The sequence below is a fragment of the Solea solea genome, chromosome 5, assembly GCF_958295425.1.
Source record: "Solea solea chromosome 5, fSolSol10.1, whole genome shotgun sequence".
NCBI lineage: Eukaryota > Metazoa > Chordata > Actinopteri > Pleuronectiformes > Soleidae > Solea > Solea solea.
Window position 1 is genome coordinate 3,966,814 of NC_081138.1, and position 23,053 is coordinate 3,989,866.

The 23,053-nt window shown below is 42.3% G+C and overlaps 1 protein-coding gene across 2 annotated transcripts in view; it reads right to left on the reverse strand.

The window, feature by feature from the left end:
- Positions 1-14,445: 14,445 nt before the first annotated feature.
- mettl15 (methyltransferase 15, mitochondrial 12S rRNA N4-cytidine) overlaps positions 14,446-23,053 on the reverse strand; it is a 52,445-nt gene continuing 43,837 nt past the window's right edge. Inside the window, exons 6-7 of one of the 2 annotated variants that reach the window (XM_058629038.1) lie at positions 15,495-15,930; positions 14,446-15,377 (exon numbers count right to left, since the gene is read on the reverse strand). In XM_058629038.1, coding sequence (XP_058485021.1) covers positions 15,503-15,930 — 428 coding nt within the window. In that variant the 3' untranslated portion in view covers positions 14,446-15,377; positions 15,495-15,502. Of the gene's footprint in view, positions 15,931-23,053 lie in introns of both variants that reach the window. The other variant, XM_058629037.1, reaches the window with a different exon arrangement.

Below are 23,053 nucleotides of genomic sequence, written 5' to 3' on the forward strand. Positions count from 1 at the left end.
CAACAAACCTTGGGAAACTGATTCTTCTTTAACCCTTTGTTCCTCACAGTTATAGGTGGGGCAGGTGAAAACATAACTTTTTTTAAACATATATATATATATATATATATATATATATATATATAAATATAAGCAAGACTATCAAAAATAATCAAAAGATTAATACTGTATATTGGCAATCCATCAAATGCAAATCAGTATTGTTGTAATGATCCCATGTATTGTGGAGCGCACGATGTGAATAATGGAGTAGTTGTTGCTAAGGACCGTGTTTTATAAATACCTGCGGTTTATGCATATACGAAAGCGCGCGGTCATGTTCTGAAGCGGCTCCCCTTCTCCGTTGCGCGGGAATCAGGCGCCGGAGTGAAGAGCGGTGAGGATTTTGGGACGTGAGGATTGGCCGCGGCGGGTACATCTCGCTCTGTTCTGCTCTCACCTTCCACTTCTTGCATGAAGTGGTGTTGGCAGTTAAATTACGACAGTGCAGAGGGAAAGTTACACAGCTCCAGCGAGTTATAAAAGTGGTCTTTTCTTGACGGCTGACGGCCGTGGAGAGACATGAATCCTGCAGGTGGAGAGCGGTATTTTCACAGAGGCCGCAGAGTTGCTGGAAATGTCTCTGTTATTTTCATTTCAGCGAGTTATATATGTCCTGTTCTGTTTGTTTTTGTTCTTCTTTAAAGGAAAATATGTTTTGTTAGATTAGATTAAATTAGATTTTCAACTTTTAGAACAGGGCCGTGCTTATTGGCGAGCACTTTTGCAACCGAGTCCAAACGAGGGCCTTTCTGCATGGAGTTTGTACGTTAGCCTCGCATGTGCGGGGGTTTTTTTGTCCAGGTTCTCTATGGAATTAGATTTGTGTCAATATTTTCAAACAACACTTTTTTTTAAAGAGGAAATTAAAAATATCCATTTAATCATCCAAAGATATTGTATTGTATTGCTTGAAAATACTCTTTTTCTTTGCGTCATGGTTTTTTGTTTGCGACCGCGACCGTGGGCGGGCCTTAGGAAGCTGCCTGCTGATTGGCTACTGAGTTTTGGAGCGACAGCTCAGTGGTGCAGAAGTAGTCAAGTAATTGTAAGTATTTAACGTTAATAATCGGACAAACGTTAGATAATTATTTTGTCGGATGTCGACGGGGAAAAATTGGGGAACGTGTTCAGTGCTCAGTAGCCAGTCAGCAGGCAGCTTCCTAAGGCCCGCCCACAGTCAGAATTGCAAACAAAAAACCATGCCGCAAAGAACAAATCACGGAACGCAAAGAACAAGTGTATGTTGTTTGCTTCATGAAAAAATATTGACACAAATCCAATTCCATAGTTCTCTACTTTCCTCCCACAGTCCAAAACACATGCAGAGGGTAAATGGACCATAAAATTGACCATAGGTGGATAGGATAAAGCAGTAGATGATGAATGAAGGAGGATGTGGAGGAGTGGAGGAGGCCGCTGTTTGTTGCAGTCTCTCAAATTAAAAATAAATGGGGATACACAGGATTTTTTAAACCAGCAAAACAAAAAAAAAAGGCCAAATAACCCAATTCCCTCTGCCAGTGGTTGTTCTGCCCTGTTTTGTTGTGTTATGTTTTCACCCGTGCATACTTTGTGACATCATGAACACGCCTGAAACAAAACATGTTACAGGAAGAAAAAAAAACACGACAACAACAACAACACAATAGCTCTAAGTGATAATGTTACTTCACTTTAAATCAGATTATGAAATAAATTATAGTGAGTGCTATCCCAAGTTTTAAAAGATAAGGATTGCTGCAAACATTAATGCTGACAGTTGGACGTGAATGGACATCATAAGGTTGTGCCACCCCCCCTCAGACCTTGTATTAAACAAACTTTTTGAGTGGGAATGGGGTATAGTTGTTACATACAATTTTTCAAATTAAAAAAAAAAAAAAAGATTCCAACATTATACCACGGCTTAATAAATAGGCTGTCTGTGTCTTATATCTCAGAGAAATATGTAAATCCCGAATCATTAATCACCGTCTAATCACGCTCTACACCAACACAATTACACCGAATGTATTGAATTACATTTGGGGAGTGAATTGTCTGAACTGGGGATTGTTAGAGGGTTGATAAAGTGAAGCCACATTAAGCGACGAGCTCAGTGATGTGTCTGGCATGTGAATGCGCCACTTCCCAGGCAGCTTCACCGCTTGAACAGAAAAAGTGATTATGAGGGTGGGGTCAGGGGCTAAACAACAAAACAATGGCCCTCAGCATAAAGCAGAGAAAGACACATATTGTGTTGCCGGGGAGGTAAAGATACTGTCAAGGACAAAAGTGTCTTGATAGCATCCTGGAGCTGTGACGTAGTGAGAACTTACAGTAACCATTGTGCCATGATTACCCATCATCCTTTGTACACCACTATTGATGTATAGCAAAAATAAAGTAGATGTGGGAGGATCAAAACTTTGAAATTGTGGATGCTCCATCGGACATGTGGAAGCGATTCAGATTCAGAAAAGCCGACAGGCAAACAAAAACCCATGACACAAACACCGCTAAACTGCGGTGACCCACACATCAGGGAATACAAGTAATGCGAGAAGCCACTTGGCAAATCGTCAACCCCAAAAAGATTGGAGTAGACCCTAAAGTAAGCACTCACAACCCCGGTTCATCATAACAGAGTGAGAGCTCGAGAGATTGCGAGACGTATCTGTGGACATCTAGTCAAAGACGTACAGCCGTTTGTCTGTCGTAGACAACAAAGGATTCGGACAGTTCGTAAACACGCCGGAGCCAAAGTATAAAATCCCGTCACGAACTCGTCAAACACAATTACCATCACTCCGCAAAACAGACAAAGGCCAAAGATTCACGGAGCCTCGAACAATCACAACAGCAATGTCACAATATGGCAATATATATCGTACCAAGGTAGCCTGCCTATAATGGCAGACCATAGGAGTAAAAATACACCAGACTCCTCTGTTAAATATTGAGATTTTAGACATTTCCCTGCTTGTTGTTGGAGATTAACCCACGTTTTTGGGGATTGTTAAGTCTTTTCAACTGATCTACAATTCGGCATTGTTCGGCTCGATTCTTGTGTCGGACGTCAGACTCATGCCTCTTCCAGTGACGGACTCTGACCAATCAGTGGCCGGCAGTTTGTCGATGTCATGCTTGGAACCTCGCCAGAGCAGGTTCCAGGTACTATCGCTAATGGAAACGCGAAATAACCGAGGCGAGCTATAATCAGCCAGGCCAATGAGCCAGACGATGTGCAGTGCAACGGAAAACGTGTCAACCAACGTTGCGTGTTGTAGTTTTCTAGGAGCAATGGCTGTCTAGTAATGGTCCAAAGACTTGTGCCCAGGGGAACTCCATGGACCAAGTCGCTTACGTTGCTTAAGTTTGGTTTGGTGCAGTACGGTGCGTTTTGGCACTCGTCCCTTCTTTAGGGGTACCAGAGCAAAATGGTTTGGCCGCAGTCTTTTCTCTTGAACACCCACAGCCACAATCCTGCTCGCTCGGCTGTTGTGTCGCGTTCAACGGCGTCGCATGTTGTCGCCCCTGTGGCCGGCGTGGACAACATCGGGTACAGCCCACATCCCCCACCTACCAAGTAAAGGTACCCTTCTCAGTACAAACAAAGGGAGGATGTTACAAAACGAACTGTGTGGTTAGTTTCCCAAAAATTCATCTCCAATCTCACCTCATTGAGGAGAGCACGGTCAAACAGCGCAGTTCACTGTTTAATTTGGATTTGAAGGATTTTGTTTTTACCGCACAGCGGCTAATTCACAGAAACCTTTACGACAGAGGTCAGTTGAAAGGATGTCAACGAAGAACGCTATGTCCACTTTGTGAGGAACCCCCCCCCAACCAGGTACTTTGTGGAAAATAGAGTGAGTAATTGATTAATGAATCTGTTTAGTGGAGATTGAGTTGAGTATCGCAAATTGGTTTCCGAGTAAACAGTAATACTTCAAACTAGACAGACTGAAGTGACTCATGTCCAGTCTTTTTTTTCCCACTGATGTGTGTCAGATCGGATTTTTCAGGACCGTGTGGACACAGAAATCGGATCTGCAAATTCCCAATTGTATTTATGAATGGATATGAATCAGATCCTTACCAAACCGGAATTGGAATTGTAAATGTGAACATGGATATGAATGCCGTGTGATATTCAGTATTTCCAGGCGCTGAAATGGTCTGAATATAGAAGAAAGATGATATACAGCAGCAATACTAAACCCTGTATTTACAATATTGTGAATTTCCAGGGCAGAAAATAACCCAAAATGTCAGATTGGATCACCACAGATGTGAAGTGAGTTAACAAGGTCCCGAGTTCCCGTTGTCAGAACAATTTCCACGCGCCGACTGCACTCATGCTGATAAGATAACCATATAACAAAAGCAGGAAGGTATCCATTAAAGGGGCCCTGTGTTATGGAGTCATTTACACTTGTTCAGACTCTATCATTTTAACCCCAGGGTGACTGTTCAGCGCGTGACCTCGGCTTCACTGTCATTGTAGAGAGCGGCGCTTCTGCGGGAGCCAAATGGACGACTGCTGGGAATATTGCAGGCTTGTACTCAGACAGGCAATTTTCCCTACAGCGGGATAATGGCAGTAAGTGGGGGGGTGGTAAGATTTAGTCATATACTGTACACCCACTCGGATGGTGGTGATTTTACTCTGCTGCCACCATCCAATATATCGCCTCATTGGTGTTGATTACAGACAGCTCCTGGTTTCTAGGTTATGCCTTCTCACCTCCTACAACCTGATTTGAAGGTTTTTTTTGTTTTTTTTTTCCTCCAGGATAATTTAATCTCTCTCTTATTTTGTTATTTTTCCACCTATACGGGAAAAATGCCAGTCAGAGTGGAGAAATGAAACGCGCGGTGAGGGACTGACAGCAGCACCTGAGGGAATTACACTTTACCTCTGACTCATTAACAGAGCCGACGGAGGCCGATACGTGTTCGATCAAGTACCAAACACTGGCGCCGAACCAATCGGACTTCTGCGTCAATGAAGACCTTGAAAAAATACGAAATACTAATCAGAGCTGACTCAGCTCAGCCCGAGTCTTTTTGAAAAAAAAGGGTCTATTGATGGAGGGATTGTGTGTGCATCACCTTTTACGTCAAAGGTAGAAGAAAAACTCTTTAAAAGAGGTAGAGTTACTCCATAGAAACTGTTTATGGATCCTCTTCAGATGAGATTCACAATCTCCATTCATAGTATTTATATGTTTAAGGAAAATTGAGTGAGTTTTTGCCTGGTTGCTATTTCCCACCACCGAAACATCACCCAGAGGTGATTCCAATAGAAACGTAACTCAAACGCGTCGGAACATTTCAGCTCTAGCTCGGCTGCCCCCCTCTGAAGACACAACCCTTGTCTCACTCTGTATGACATGCAAGAAATGTGATGTCTTGTGGGTCTCACAGGGCATCACTGCTGTTCCACTGCTGAGTAGAGGCAGCTCAACCGAGCAGAGAGACAGAGAGGATTGAGTTATTCTTCAGGAGGTGGTCAAGCTTTAAAGGTGGGGAAGAAAGTGACAGTGAGAGTGGAATATTTTCTCTTTCGAGGACTATTCTCTGTAAACCAGTCCACCTGGCACCAGCAAGAAGGTCATGTTCTTCCTTCTTCTGAGGCTCAGGTTGTCTCGACCAGGTCTACGTAACAGAATTGGTTGATATTTGTTTTAAAGCAGAACTATGCAGGGTTTGTACCCTAATTCAGCCTTTTTCAAAGTGCGGGGCGGGCCCCCCTGGGGGGACGTGGAGACTTTCCAGCGGGGCCGCGACTTCTGTTTTTTTTTTTTTTTTAAGTCCTAACTAAAGTTTAGCAGGGGGAACTTTTGGTCTCGCATTTAAGTGACGTCCCACAACAAAATCTACACTGGCGACAAGGTTTGGATAAAAGTTTCTGACAGGGGCAAAAAGGAAACTGTGCAATGTTTTTGGAAACTAACAACAAGGCGACGTCAGCCGAACGGAACAATGATTCACGACGACCAAAACCCAAGGCGAGAAAGCCAGGAACCAGTTATGAGCTTATCACTGGACCTTTATTTTACCCTAAACCTTTTCATCAATTGGTGTCCAAGGAAGCAACACGAGAACCGAGAACACAGACGCACGGAAACAGAACAGAACAGTGTTTGCACGTTCTCAACGTCTGCTATCGTGAGTCGTATTCACAGCAGCCCTTCTAATTCCAATCCTAGTCCGTTTGCTCGGAAAGTCCGGTTCGGAACTATGATCCGCACCAAAGAAGCAAACTCTGGTCCGCCTAAAACATAGGTCTCGGTTCGCTTCAAGTGAACCAAATGCAGGAAGAGGACTACAACGCAGGGCATTGTGGGTAAACACTTGAACTGGTGTACGTGACTGCACCCATGAAAACACTGTGTACAATTTGGAGCGAGTACAATTGATCCATTTCTCCCTCCTCGCCCTCGGGTTTTCTGAACTGCCCGACGTGGTGAGAGAAGGTGTAGGTGGAGGTGAGCAGTCCTCTACAGCACCATTCTCTCTGAGTCACTTCCACTCTCTGTAGTGATCAAATTAAATCTGCGAGCAATTTGATTAAATCCGTCTCAAAGCGATTCCCCCGCTCATGACTCTGACGCGTAAATGCAGCGCGTCACGTTAAAGACTCCGCGGCCTCGCTATAGAAATCTCCATAAAGGTCGAGCTTCAGTAGAAAAAACACATTTTCATCACCTTGTACACGAAGCACGGACTCGACAGTCATTTAGTCTTCTGGCACACGCCGGACTGTCTTCCTGCCCCCGGAGGACGGCGGTGGAGGGGGTTCGTTCGACGGGCCAGACAGAAATAAGCGGGTGCAAAATTGCAATTGGCCATTATCGAAGGCCAGGAAGTCGGTGTTGTGTCTCCTCCAGCTCGAGCCTCTCGAGCCGGTGAGCCCGACATCGGGTCAGCCTGTGCGCCACTTGACACAGCAAGTGGTATCGAGGTGATGGGTGAGACATAACGAAGAGGTTGCGATCAGCTTAACCCTTCCGGGATCCTGCTTCGACACCTCTGATGAATTTCAAAGGTGAGGGATTCGACAGTCGCGCCTGCCGGGCAATAAAAGGACGGCAAATTAATCAAAAGTGGACGGACAATATTTACACTGGTAAAGGGTACGCCCACCTGCTAATATGAGAGTAGTTTATTTGAAGAGCTGGGGCCGGAAAAAGAAAAAAAGAGAGGAGAAATTAGTGAAAGTGGAGCTGAGGGCACTAAAGAGGTGGGAAAATGTCTCTTTTTCATCACTGGAAAAAATAGTTGAAATGGTGATGAGAGAAGGATTGATGAGGTAAAACACAATTTTCCTCCTTGAAACAAACCTTTGAGCCATAAATGGACTTTTTTTTCCTGAAACTTTCAAAGTTTCCTTTAATAAACATAAGATATGAGTATATATACATATATATACTATAGTGCACGTTCTAGCATCAGTTTTTTTCCTCATCCAAGCGGGAACATCGATGTCTAGTTCCCCCGTCGTTTTAACAGACTTTCCCAGTGAGCGAGGAAACGCTGTGTGTGTGTGTGTGTACTGGTACATCCAGTGATTCCAAGAGCAGCGTCATGTCCAACATTTAACGAGGACGTTTCTAACGAACCGTGACCAGTTCAAGCTGTACTCAACGATTCAGTGAACGGATCTTTTGAATGATTCAGTTCACTGAAACGAAGAGTTTTGCCCCATCTCTAAAACACGTAACTGAAGCAGTTCCCTTTAACCTTGCAAAAGTCGACAATGTTGTTTTCCTCTTAAATTAGAATAAAATTTTAGAGTAAAGCACAAAATCCCTATAACACAAAACTGGAGGAAATGTGGTCTTTAATTTACATGCAAATCTCTGGTTATAACTACTTTACCTTGACCTCTCCATGTAAACTGAATCCTGTCCGAATAATACCGCTTTATTTGGGGCTGTGGGTGTCAAACATACGGCCGGTGGGCCCACCAGAGGGTCCAATCCGGCCCACAAGGTGAATTTGTTATGATCGTAATGTGAAATATTATATTTTGCCTTCCAGATAGGTTGTAATGCAGGGGGGTCAAACTCAAATGACCTGGGGGCCAATGAGCATCTAGGCTGGTCAAGCGGGGGCCGACATAGAGGAAAAAAAGTGGAAAAAAACAACTATTTAGTAGCCGGTGGGCAATATAAGATATTAATTATGATATTAGACAGAATTGCAAAATAAAAGTGCTTGTTTTGATATGAAATGATTCACAATAAAAACGGAGAATTAAATTGAAAATTTAGCAAATAATGACGGGGATAATTGTGATTAAAACAATTATTATTATTATGTTGAGTGTAATACATTTAATAAAGCAATGATTACAACCGAATGTCTTATTACTATTATAGAAATATTGCCGGCAAATACATTTAGTCTTATAATCTGTCTCTATTCCATCACCTCGCACAGTGGTGGGCGGGCCGCATGTAATCAATTGGAGGGCCACACGTGGCCCCCGGGCCAACAGTTTGACACGTTTTGTAATGCGTACTTGTGTAAATGGTAAATTTAGGCCTAATATTTGCGAAATCTCACTTGCTTTTTTCAAGAAATGTCACGTTTTGTAAAAAAGACCAAACAAGGGGAAGAATTTGGAGTTCTTGTTGTTTATTGGTTATTAAGCCGTTATTTTGCTGGTCCAAATTGTGCTCTATGTGGCCCCTGAACTCCAGGAATAAGGACCTAAGTGACCCAGCCCCACCTGCAATCACCGCTTTAAACTTCTGCGACTAAGTTGTAAGCCGAGGAGAGAGCGGTGGTGGCCCGCTGGCTGTGCACTTGCGCTGTTATCCAACATAACTGCTGTCTTTCATATCTGGATGTGTCTCACGTGAGACCTGCAGGGCCCCGCGTCAATCACAAAAAAAATCATTCAAAACGGCTTTGACCTCGCTGGGTTTTTATTTTTTTGTTTTTGTTTGTTTTTTTGGCGGCGAGAATTCTTTTTATAGCAGGCGGAGTGGCAGGGATGGGCGGGGAGTGAGAGTAGGAGGGAGGGGAGGAGAAAAAAAAAAGATGTGGACGGGAATGAGTTTTCAGAGGCGGCCTCAATCTGTTTTCTAACGCCGTGAAACTCATACACCCTTCAGTCTGTCAGAGGGGGAGCCACTCGCTGACGCACGTCTCTCTCCTCACACAGAGAGTTAATGGTCACAGCACTCACTCCTCTCCACCTCAAAGCTGGGGGTAGATGTTTATCCAGAGGTGGAGCGCAGTCATTCATTTTTTTTTTTGGGGGGGGGGGGGGGGGGGGGGGGGGGGAGAAGATTGACTTATTGCTTCAGGCTGTAAAACACATTTTTCCTCTTTCATCCGCTGTTGTTTGTCGTGTTCTTGTCCTTAAATCATCCTCTCTTTTACTTGTCACCAGGCAGAATTTACTCTTACTGTTACATATGGATGAAAAATGTGTCATTTTCAATTGAAATATAGAGTTTTTAGATGAAATTCAAAGGTATAATTGAATCATAATGGACTGCAGTATGCAATATTTTGCCTCACAATATTTAAATATGTATACTCTATTATAGCATATTAATAAACAAAGAAAATAGTTTGAAACTTTTAGGTATTTAAGGTAAATTAAGGCAGGGGCAGAACAAACCGAGTCTCTAGATTAAATAAAAACACAAATCAGAGACCAAATTTTTAAGATATATTAGTAAACTAAATGTATACCACATGTCTCCTCACGGTGGCGCTGCTCAAATGAATGAGGGAAGTTTATAGCGGCGGAGGAAGCTACGCTAACACTTGCTCCGCCCACGTCCAACACACATTGACTTCATGCAATTTGTAATGTTCTATGTTGTGAATATAAACGGAAAAATCCTGCACTTTTTAAATTGATGGTCCACGATACCAATAATATCGTTGTATCGCGATATTATTGGTATCGTGGACTATTCTTTTGCTGTAAATACAAATGATTTCAATTGTTTATGTGCTATTAGGTACTAATACATGTGTTAATGGAGGAGCAGGGAAGACATATCATCATATTGCCTCAAAGGGCAAATTAAGGATTAAGTATTTCAGTAGATGAGATAGAATATTCATATAGTATCTTTATTTTGTGGATTCTGTGATGCAGATTTTTATTCTACGTCTTTTTTTTTTTAGTGATGAAAATACAACAAATCTCTTAAAGCAAGAGCCAGAAAGAGGCATGTTTTTTAAATATTTTTTAATCTCTATCCTCTAATCCAGATGATGGAGAGATCTACAGCCATCGTCCCAAGAACCATTTTCCAAACTTCAGCAAGTAACCAGTGACAAACTCCAATTAAAAATCCTCAGGAATGTAAGTATAGGCCCATTTCAGAGGCTACATATAAGAAGCAAATAAGCCCCATGAGGTGAATTACTCACTAAACAACCATCACAATTGTTTATTGATTTATTTACGGCTCCAATTGTTCGGCGCTATCGCAAATTAATTTTGTGCGCTTGATTTTCCTCGGTTGCCTTATCTCCTCATCTCCTCTCGCTTCACTCCTCGTCTTTGACGAAACAATAAATAGAAGCGATTAGGTTCTTAATGAGTGCCTGAAATGGATATTTATTTAGTATAAGGAGGCAATTTCTGAAGAAACTGCGGTGGGAAATAGGAAAATATGCAAAAATGTGAATACATCCATCCCACTGGAGGAGGAAAAGATACAGCGCAACCCGCCGATGACGTCACCTCGTCCGGAAACTGCACCGATGCTTAAACAGGTGCCGCGTCCCTTTGTGTGAATGTTTGCTCCGGTATTAAATGAAGAGCCGTCCTTTTGTTGACGTATTTGCTCACTGCGGGGGGGACAGAACACGGATCGTAAAGGTTTGGACGAATGAGTTATCGACACTGTGTGTGTTCACTGATCACGCGGCCGAGCACGACACTGTTCCTGTGAACCAGCGTGACATCCAGGCACTTGTTCTCACTGGTAACTGCCAGCAGGGACAGAGGGACAGAGGGACAGAGGGACGGATTTCAGCCACTTCAGCCAAGGTTCCCCCAGCTTAACTCGACCAGATCTTAAGAATAACGGCCGTCCAGTCAAAAAAGGGAGTTTAACGTAGAGATACAGCCGCGTGTGTTCCAACACACACGTCAAAACGCGGAAGTACCCCTTTAAATGACGCCGAGTGCACAGTATAATAAATATATGGATCGATACCAGTGTTTAATAAGCGTTGGAGAACATCTACTGATATCTGAGGCCACTGTTTCCATGGAGCTGGAGAATTTGCAAATAATAACGCCGATTGTCCCCGTCACTGTTTTTTTTTTCTCTCTTTTTAAATACATGTACCCATTTATTCAAACATTGCTGTGATAGTTCTGCATGCAGTCTCCTACTATGTCAGGTAAATGTGTTTGGGTTTATTGAACAGAGGAAAGCGTCTCTGCATGCAAACTCATCTTTCCTCCGAATGTTGGCGGAACACAAGTCGCCGGATTCGCCGCCGCAGTCCAGGCTGCGCCGCTCTTGACTGATGTTCGGTTGGCATTATTTCAACTGGATCATTAGGTAACAAAACCTGCCTACTTAATAATACAACTGTGCCTCGGCCTCGTTGCTCTGAGATCAGGTTTTGTAGTTCAAATTGGGATAGACTACTTTATCTTTCTTGCTTCAGACAGCAGACAGGGTGATATATATACTCCCTCACACACACACACACACACAGGCCTTGTAGGCTATGTTACTCGTGTGAGGAGCAGCACTACAGAGGTCTGGTATCTCTTAAAACTGGAGTACAAATCTCTGTTGCGTCCCCACACCGGAGTCACCGAGTCCACACACTTGCTGATAAAGCCGTGCGTCACATGACATGACCCCGTCTGTGTTTCTTCATACAGCAGACGGTGTTTAGATCTCGTGTCAGCCAGCCACATGTCTGCACTGCACACAGGAAGTGATCCGTCACGTCTGTTATGTTAAAACAGACAAAGGGCGACGGGCAACATTGCGCTAGTAAAGCTGCAAACAGGTTAAAGTGTCCATGAAAGGTTTTCGGAAGTTAAACACTTCCTGTCCCGCCCCATCCCTGCTCTGCTGCTGTATACATATGCCACTTTTCCATTATGCAGTTCGAGCATTACGCAGTCCTGCTTCAGTTTAGTATCAGGCTCCTCCTCAAAGTGGGCGGGGTCGTCATGGCATAGCATAGCACGAAAAAGCCGCGACGTCCTTTTAAACGCGACACAAACAACGAGCGGCGATGGAAGCGGTTGTTTTCGGTGTAACTGAATCGTTAGAATCAGTATCACTCAAAAGATTTGTTCACAGAATCGATACGACTGGGGTGCGGCAGTCCTTTCGCTAAATACACCAGACCCGTCTGTTCGATATTTAGATTCATTTGCTAAATGTTGGAGATTAGCGCACGTTTTCAGGATTTTTAACTGATCTACAGTTCGGCGTTGTTCAGTTTGATTCTCGTGTCGGGCCGCCGTGCTAATGACTCTTTCAGTGACGGCAATCTCGGACCAGGCCGGCGGTCTGTTGACGTCACATTTTAGCATCGGCTGGGCTCGAAAACAGGAGCAGGTACCAGGTACTGTCGCTGATGGAAGAGCAAACGAGTCGCGTCGAGCCGAGCCGGAACTGCGTAACGGAAAAGCGCCAAAAGTTATGTACCGCAACCTCCAGATTAATTTTTTCATATTTCATTTTCCAACTTTAAATGAAGGGTTACTTTAGACTTTTACGTCCATGCAATTGTCCTTTAATTACAGTACGGCGCAACACGTTCTCAGCTATGTACATTCCATTAACACGTGGCCGCACGCTACACTGTAAACACTCCACTTTCTTAATGACTCATTAGAATTAAAGCTATATTAAGCAACTTCAACAGTGACTGAACACATTAGTCCAACGACGAGGCAAAAACCTGGAATCTGACGACGCCGAATTACGGTGTATATATAAAAAAAAAAAAAGTTTGTTTGGAATTGTTTAGAAAGAGATGTGCTCATTATAAAGAATGTGTAAAAAAAAAAAAAGTCTCTTATATTAGACTGTCACGCTTCAGTGGGCAATTAAGTTTTTCATTTTCCCACACGTGTTTGTCATTTGACGCACGAAGGTACAGCATAGCACTTATAGCAGTGGGGAAAAGAAAAAGAAAAAGAAAAAGCAAGGTATCCCAAAGATCAATGTCATGATGCATTTCATCTATAATTTGCATCCACACGTGTCAGAAAGGGAGGAACGTTTTCGACTCACGACGTGGCTTCACTTCATATTAGATTAAAGCGGCATATAATTTTAGACACAGTTAAATGTTACTTGCGCCACTTAGTTTCCAAGGTAACAAGCCGGGGGTATATTTAGAGTGCACTAAACTGAGACAGAAGAAATAAAAAAAAAGTGTTAACAATCTTGATGAAGCAATTACAATTAGTCAAAGTCAAATAGTAAAGACGAGAAGGTCGGCGACACGTGTATCTGCGCGTATGTGCGGCCGTTATGACGGCGGCGCCGCCGCTGCAGTGCAGCTGAAGGCGAGAGAACAGCCATCCAGCTCATTCAGCACCACTTCTGACACTTGCGTCATTCAGTATTTAGTGGCCTTACTGATTCACATAGTATAGTAGAGGCTTCACTTGAGGAGGCAGTTTCAGGGAGAACACAGACGTCAGTGAACGAAGACGCTTTGTTGTCGTCTGTGTCGAGAAATCGAGAGCGACGAGCAGGGAAATCAAATAACTGGGACATTTTGGTTTTTTATTCTGCCCCGAAATGATCAGCGTGTGAACTTGGAACACAGTCTGTTACAGGATTATTGAAGGGCTTTATCAAGTGGCTCCCAAAGACTGGGTCGGGACCCACATATGGGTCACGGGAGATTTTTTTTGAGGTCTCCAAACTATTTTCATGTGTTTATGTTTTAAACACCGTGCGTAAAATTAAGTTTCAAATCATTTAGGCAATTATTTTATCAATTTATCAATACAAAAAAACACCAGGTGTTACAGATATGGCTGTAAAATTAGCTCTCATCTTGATTTTGGTCACGATAGTTTGCCATCTATAAAAAGTGGGGATCAAACCAGAGGAGTTGGTAAAGGAAAAGCCGAATTTTAGTCAATTTAAACCCTGTTAATAATTCTCTGTATATTCATTCATTTAGGACAAACAACAGAGGCAACAGCAAAATAAAAAAAACAGTCACACTTTTATTCTGGCATAGAAAACACAATCACATCTATGTAAACGTCGCAAACTTTAACAGGATTTTATATACTTTTGTGTTGACATTAGAGTGTGCTAAGGCAAAGTTATAGGAAGACTTAAAACAAGCATATTATAGTATAATTCTTCTCATAACCTCGACCATGGAGGTTATGTTTTTGGTTGTGTACTTGAATTGTACTGAATGTAAATAATAGAAAAAGTAAAGGACAGATTTGAATGAAATGTTCTAGGGTTGCATGGAGTTAGACTTGTGTCAGTTTGTGTAAAATATAGATTTAATCATTCAAAAATATTGTATTTTATTGTTTGAAAATACACTACATAATAATTGTAAGTATCTACCGTTTATAATTAAAAAAAATTGTTAAGATATTTACATTTTCGTCGGATGTCGACCGGGAAAACTTGGGGAAGGAGTTCCAGACGGACAGCGACTCCAAGCCTGTGACTACTTCCGGTCCATTGAGCTGTCGCTCCAAAACTCAGTAGCCAATCAGCAGGCAGCTTCCTAAGGCCCGCCCACAATCAAAAAAAAATTCAAACAATAAAATACAATATTTTTGAATGAATAAATCTATATTTTATTGGCTTCTTAAAAAAGTGTTGTTTGAAAATATTGACACAAATCTAATTCCATAACCAAAATTATAATAATGTGGATTAATCACCCCATGCAATTATTAGATTTTGGTTGTGGCTCAAATACGGATAGGTTCAGGATTATAAAAAAAGGTGTCTTCAGAAAAATAAAAAACGAAAAGATCTGCACCTAGTTGTTTGTTTAGTTTCAGAAAGTATTGCTGACGAGAAAACAGCAATTGTGAAAAGTCAGAGCAGGGATTTTATAAAATCAACAGAAACTGAAAGTAAACGAATGCTCGACGCAAGTGAACTTTTAGGTTCTGACTTTTGTTTTTAGACATATATATATGTATATATATATATATATATATATATATATATATATATGCCAATGGATGATGTTTACAACGGAATATATACTCCAAAACTGTAGGGGGAGCTCCGTAGAGATAACGTCAAAAAAAGTGAAGTTCTGCTTCAACCTGAGCCAGTGGCATTATTGTGTGGAAGGTTTATTCCTTACCCATCAGTGCCCTGAGAAACAAACAAAGAGAAAAGAGTCAGTCATGCATAAAAGAGGACAGCAAACTTTACTGGCTTCCTACCAACAAAAACAAGACAGTCGTGATCATTGTGACCACTTTACACCACCGTCTGCATCAACATCGGAGCGCCGCCCTGAGTTTAGCGGAGCGTCCTCGCGGATTCTCATTCACGTCGTCCTTTTCTGGGGTGATCACTTTCCTTCGCAGAGGAAGCCAATCAGCGCTTCTGCCGTCTCCTTCTCCATCCCCCACTTTCTCCTCCCTCCTCTTGCTTTCCTTGCGCGGGCTGAAGTGGTCCAGCTTGGACAAATCCTCTCCCTTGAGGAAACGTTTGACCAGTCTGTCTTCCAGCGAGTGAAAGGTGATCACGCACAGACGTCCTCCGGGTCGCAGCAGCGCCCGGGCGGCGCGCAGGCCGGCGAGGAGTTCGTTCAGCTCGTCATTCACGAAGATGCGCAAGGCTTGGAACGTCCTCGTGGCCACGTGCGCCGGTCTGTGGAGACGATCCGTGTGCGCGGCGGCGACGGCGGCGGGAAACGATCCTAGAGACAAACGAATCATCAAAGAGTCATCAAATCAAGTCGGAAGCACTGGATTTACGGTTACTCTATATCTCCTTCTGTTTTATTGACACATGGAAATGCAAAAACAAGCTATTTCAACTTACTCGTGAAACCACCGTGACGTCATGACAGTGATTTAGAGAAAACTCTGGCTATTTTCCTGAAAGAAATCAGAATTCACATGTCCTCTTCCCGTGTCCTGCCCAGCTGCCTTTGTTCAAATTTCTGAATGACATCCGAGTGAGCGAGTTCTCCGGGACAACACGGGGGTAAAAATCCATTTAATGTATAAAACCAAAGTCAGACAGAAGCAAAATATAGAACTAGAACATAACCATTAGACGGCATCTGCGAGAGAAGGGTTTTAAGAACAAAAAAACGTCTTCAAAGGCCTCGTTTGGAGTTTGCACAAGTTTTTTTGAAAGGTGGAAGAAAGTTTTTTTTGCCTTTGTCCTTCAGGAGGTCATAACAGTGTGGATACCTGACAGAAAATGGCACTGAATCCACATTTTTGCGAAGATTTAGGCTTTTGATCAGCTGATGAACAGCCTATTTCAGTTTATTGCTTGTTTGCAATAAATTGCTTACTCAAATTTCACGAGAATTTCTTCTTTTTGCATTTTGAAGCACTACTTAAAACCTTCTTAAGATCCAACAGTGCAAAATGTCAAAGCCTCCCCAAACGAACCGGACTTTCCGAGCAAACAAACTAGTATTCGTGAGTTAGAGGTTTCTGGTGTGAATACGACTTAAAAGAAAACGGGACAAGTCAAAAATAACTCAACTAAATCAGAAAAAATTAAATTCCAATCAAAAACACTAGGAAAAACGTCACTTTTCACAGTTCAATCCCAGGAAAACTGTACACCGTCGTCTTCCAGCCACAGGAGCCGGCACTGACCTGTCACTCAGGAAACATGGTTCGTTTATATTCTCGTTGGTACGAGTGCAGGGTGAAAAACACACACAAAAAAAAACAAACACACAAGCAGTGGAGGTGGAAGGTTGCTGCCTGTCCGCAGTAATAAACTTCAACTGCTGTTGTTAGTCAGCTAGTTATGCTAAGCATCATACCCAAACTATTTTTAAGTATGGGGAATCGGAGAGTGACATGCAGTAAATGGTCTGGAAAGAATTTATTTTTTATGGCATTAACTGACATGTCTTATTTCATGTCCTCTCTCTCTTCTCTGCCATAGGAGGGGACATCGTCCTCCTTATTTGCCCCTTAGAGTAAAGACAAATTACAAACGCTCTTTTTAACGAGGGCCGGATTTGATAGTGTGAAGATTTCCGGGGGGCCAAAGGTCACTTCAGACCTTTTTTTTTTTCCTTATTTTTAATTGTATTTACACAAGAATGGCTTAATTGTTTTAGTTGGGTAATTGGGTTTTAGCTGTAAGTTAAGTGAGAAGGCTAAGTGACTTAAATCTTGACTTAAGACCACAACCCTGAACACATAGACTTCACAATAAAAGACTTCGCAAAGATCAAAGATTACTTTACTATTTCCGGCTAAAATAAAGATATTAGAATAATATAGATTATTCTAGATTATTAGGGTAAGTGTTTTTTTTTAAAATGTACTTACTTTTCAGTTATATTTTCAAAAAAAGTAATCAATGGTCTCTTAGTTCTCTCGGGTGTCAGAGCTGGAGGGACAGTGATTCTATTGGACAAAGGATGATGAAGATGGAGACTGCCGGGCAGGATGAAAAGAGGAGGACCACACATAAGGTCTAGGGGTTTTGTGAAGGAGGACATGAGGACACAAGGGAGAGGACAAAGGCCTGTGAAAATCATAAAAATATACTTTTAAAACTTGGCATAAATTAAAGTGGCACTTTGCAAGCTTTGCCTTTATCTCTATGGAGCTCCCCCTACAGTTTTGGATGACATATTTTTTTTTACAACTCCAGATCTTGCGAGGCTGATTTTCCAGCTAATTGACAGTAGGGGGGGGAGTGGAGACAGGCCGCAATCTCCCCACAACAAGCTATTTAATTACCACAATGACTCAGACGCTGTTCAATGAGGGTATTAAATTAGGTTTCCTGCTTTCATCTTTTATTCACAAAAAAAAAGAAAGAGAGACTGAATTCAGGGAAACACTTTGACGTGCTGCGTTTGTGACATCAGCGACAGATATAGACGTCGGAAAAGTGGTAAAAAAGATCATTTTTCACCGACATGAAACACATGTGACTCCATGTGCACCAGTGTGGTCACTTTTATCAGTTAACATGTGTGCCTACATGAAAAGAATGCTTCACGCGTGGACTTCCCCCTCGAAAGAAGAAGAACTATGCAAGCGCCACAGAATTAAGACATTTTAGAATTACTCTGACAGAAACTTCAGCAGCAGTGCTGGGACAAATGCAAAAGCAAGTCATTGTTTTTTCACTGGAGAAAGAAGGCCTCACACAGTTTGGCCGGTGAAGGAATAAGACAAAAATGATGTTAAATTTAGTTCAACAGTATCAATTTTTAACTTGTTCTACGGATTAATTCCAGAAGCAATTTCTAAAATTAAACTTTAGCTGCTGGAAAACCTGAAAAACACACCGACCAATACCCTGACTTTTGTCCTACAGGTGTTATTATCAGCGTGTGAATAACACTTAAAGAGGCGGAAATGGTTGAAATCTTTACTGGTCCAGTTGTGGCGTATTTCCACTGGCTCTACTCACCTCACCTCGGCACGGCACGGCACGGCACGGCACGGCACGGCACGGCACGGCACGGCACAGGTGGGTGAAACTGTGGTGCCTTCGTTTTATCACTGTCCCTAAATAGAGGTTTCCCTGGTAGTTGTTGGAGAATAACCCACGTTTTTAGGATTGTTGAGTAGTTTTTAAGTGATCTACAGTGTGTGGGACGTCTCTTCCTGTGACGGCACTCTGGCCAGTCAGTGGCCGGCAAACTGACCAATCATCGCATAGTACCTACTCAGCACGGTTTTGGAACCTCAGCGGAGCAGGTACTAAAAATAGTACCTGGTACCAGATACTATTTTTACCTGGCGACTTTCTCTTTCTCCCTAATTGAGAATAATTACAAATTGCAGGGCTGGAATCTATAATCTATCACTAAAATGAGCAGGTAGAGCCAGGATTTGTGAATCCAAGTAAAAATGCTTAAAAATGAGAGGAATCAGAAAACAACACCGCCATGCAGCTCAGTGACGACGTTACTGTGGTTAATATTTTTGTATTTTTACCTTTTCAATCAATCTCTCCATTGATCAAAAATAATAAAATTCAAAAAATAAGTTGCTAGAAGTGAGTTCCACTACAAACATTCAAAATGAACGCATATTGTAGTATCAAACATTAGGCATTGGTGCCACATCTTTAGCATTATTAAATATTGCTTAATATTAACACAGAGCCAATTATAAGTTGTTAGAACATGTTGTTTGTGCAGAGTGAAACAAAAATATCGATAATGAACAAGTCGAAAATGAGCGTCTTCCTGCTTCTAATGAAAAATGGTAAAGTTCATGACACGGACGATGATACGTGTCATCTTGACGACTGATTCCTACACGTCTGTCTCCACGTTGCGTCAGATAAATGAATTTAACCTTAACTCGTCACAGACTGAAGAGCCTTCTTCATTTTTCCTTTAAAAAAAAACAAAAAAACAACCCCGATAGCAAAATTCCCCAACACCGTCTTCATGTCAGGTCTTGCTTTTCCCACTAATACTGATAGGAGGTGAAGCCGATAACTCGCTTGATTAGCAGAGCCATTTGAGTGTGAATAGAAGCGATTAAACACATTTGTAAAGACAACAAAGAAGAAAGGACAAAGGAAGATGAGACGGGTCCATCGGAGGCTCCGTGTGTCGAGTGAAAAGCAGACGTCTCCCGTGATCTCTCAAGTTCAAGATAAATCTCACTGAATGCACAACAACTTCTCCTCGCGCCCCGTTAAACTGTTAAGGAAGAAAAACACTGAACTATTGAGCAGTGATTGCTGTTGTTATCGCTTGTGGCTGGTGCACTCAGTCATGACCCGCTGTCTGTAAAATGAAGGGTGATTTATGTCTCTCCGTTCCCTCAGCACAACCCTCACTCTTTAATATTCCTGAGCGGTTTTGCATGAAGGGTTCTCCGTGCATATCTCCTCCTCGAAATGCACTTAGACTCGAGAAGAAAGGCTTGGCCAACTGCAGAGACAAGCACCTGTTTGATAAATAACATGCATGGGATTTTAAGGCACTAAACAAGATCAATAACGTGGTCGCGTGGAGGTTAGGGGTCAAAGCAGTAACTGAAGGACAGTAAAGTTAGAGAAGCCTCACATCATCAAATAACCAGCGCACGGCAGACAGAAGAACTAGAGACTCGTATAGAGCTGGAGAAACAGCAATAAAATAGAGAAGTGAGTGATGTGGCATTTCTCTCCTCCTGCACTAAACAGCCCAAGGTGTGACTCACACTGCAATCAATACCATGCCTGCACAGCACGGACCAGCCCCGCTCTGGCCTCACCACACCCTGGGCTCTCCGCCTCTAATTCATCTCTCAAAAGGTCCTGGAGACGAAATCCGCCGAGGCGAGGAGAGATTAGGATGTGTACACGACGTGGGAATCGGGTAGTTAGGAGGAAACAGGAGCTGAGTGCGTCGCACAGAACGGATACGGAATCGATGTCGCACAACTTTTCTTCACTGGCTTTGCATCACGCCTGTCGCCCTAAGTATTTTTTAAGCGTTGACGACCAGAGAGTTTGAAGAGCTGAATGATTTAATGTTTGCTTCATAAAATCATGATGCTCTGCTAGTTTTACATGTAATACACTGTGTACAGTATATATTTATATTACATTTAAAATGTCTCCCTGCTCAATTGCCCGTTTACTGTCCTTGTCGGGTCTTCTTTTTTTGTTTTTTTGAGTCAAATTCCCTGTATGTGCACTCATACTTGGCAAATAAAGCTGATTCTATTCTATAATGGCTAATGGATCAAATGTGATTTTTTTTTTTGCATGCATAATCACTCAAGGGAGAATAACAGTGCATCTACAAATCATTTTCCCCATGTCCAATGTTTAGTAAAATCAAGACGCTAATCACACGTCTCACACTGTACAGGCCTCTGTATTTGTCATATTTAGTAGCTGTGGGACTTTTATTGTCTTGCAGGTGTAAGACATGGTTTTGTCTGAATAGCTGTCTCTGATGTGTTTCTAAATCTCTTGAACTTTAAGGCCCCTGTTTTTTTCCAGGTGAAAACCAGTGTATATGGGCCACGAGATATGTTGTTTCTTCATCCAGGTTCTCAAATCATCATTTAAGACATGTAATGTATTAGGTATATAATGTTTCTATATTTTACTTATCTATGATGTAAATCACATTGTTTCAGCTGTTGTTTTTAAAGTGCTTTATAAATAAAGTTGGATTGGATTTCCGTTATTTATGTAAGGAATAGTACCAAAATCACTAGCCCCAGCACCGTTCCATTCTTGGGGTACCAGAGTAAAATGGTACGGTAAGATCAGGGTGGAGCTAGAGTGAAGAAGACTAGATTATTGATTTAGAGTGTCCAATTAACAACGAGCAATGGAGACTGGGTACCTTGCTCAGGGGCACTCCAGCCGTTGACCTGGTGGGGACCCGAACCCGCATCCCTCCGGTTAAAAGCCAAGATCCCTTTTTTCTTGGCTATGCACTGCCCCTGTTTTTATTTATTTATGGATACTGCATCATGAACATATTTCTCATTGTGTGCTGTTCCATATCAAAAACAAATGCTTTTATTTTGAAATTCTGAGAAAGATTGTCACAAATCATGATTCTTTCCACTTGACCGGCCCCCTCCTGACCACAACAGATGCTCAGTGGCCCCCAGGTCATTTGAGCATGAGGCCCCTGTATTACACAGTAGAGTAGGGGTGTTTACTTTTAATCTGAAACCTTTCTAACTTAAAAGAGGGTAGCGGGAGCTGAAAATACTAGTTAGAAATATACAGCCTAAAAGCACATCAGACAGTTATTGCCATCGGAAAAATTCAACCGGGGCATTATGTCATTTTGATGTGAAAATGGAGGCCACAACTTGTTAGTTCACCATAACAAAGTAACAAACAAACCTGCGTGCTTGAGTGTTAGCTTAGCTGTTAGCGCCACCTGAGATAGGTGGTGAAAGTGGCGTCACAGGCAGCAAAACAAGGCTTTTCTTTGAAGGCATAACGTGTCGTATTCATTCAAACTTGTTTTTTTGTGTCACCCGACCAGCCTTCCTTCACACACTCTTTTCCTCGAGCAGTACAACACAAACATTACTCAGCCTTCTGTGTTGACAATGAACACTGGCAACACATTCGGACCGTTTTCTGCAGAATCGTCCAATATCAGTCGCCCTCCGAGGGACATGGGTTGGTATGTACAACACACTGGATAAACAGCCAAAAATATAACTGCCAAATGTACAGAAATCCCAGCTGGAGACAAAGAGTGACTATAGGAGTATTTGAATGCCTACAGATACAAGAAGGTTTGGAAATAGTAGATGAAACATACAGTAAAGAGTCAGATTTCAGATTGATGCTCAAACACAAGAAAAATGTTCTACATAGATGGTGCTGTGCAAAAGTTTCAGGCTATAAATACAGTGAGGATGGTTCGAATAATAGGATGCTAGGAATAGTTGTTAGTTAACTTCATGCCGAGTGCAGTAAACATGACCACCCTTTGACTTTCTGACAGCACCAGTTATCCTGGGTGCACGGCTCCACTAAGTGCTTCAAAACTCCGGCGGTAAAATAAACAAACGCGATATTAATGATGTTTTATTTTTAATCTCTCGCTCACCTCGCCTTTACATCTCCACATCAGCCGCGGTTCATCTGAGTCTCTCATATGCCACTGCCTGGTTTCAAGTGTGTGTGTGTGTGTGTGAGTTGTGAGTCGCAGCACGGTCCCTTTTGATCCATGTTCCTGTGTGGAAAATCTAACATGCTTTTGTCTGTTTGTTTTGCATAATTTACAGTGGGAACGTGTGTTTTTTTCCTGCTTGGTTGGTTTGGGGTCATTTTTGCTCATCCTTGTTGAGGGTTATCGATGTCACGCAACCATAAAATTAAAATACAAT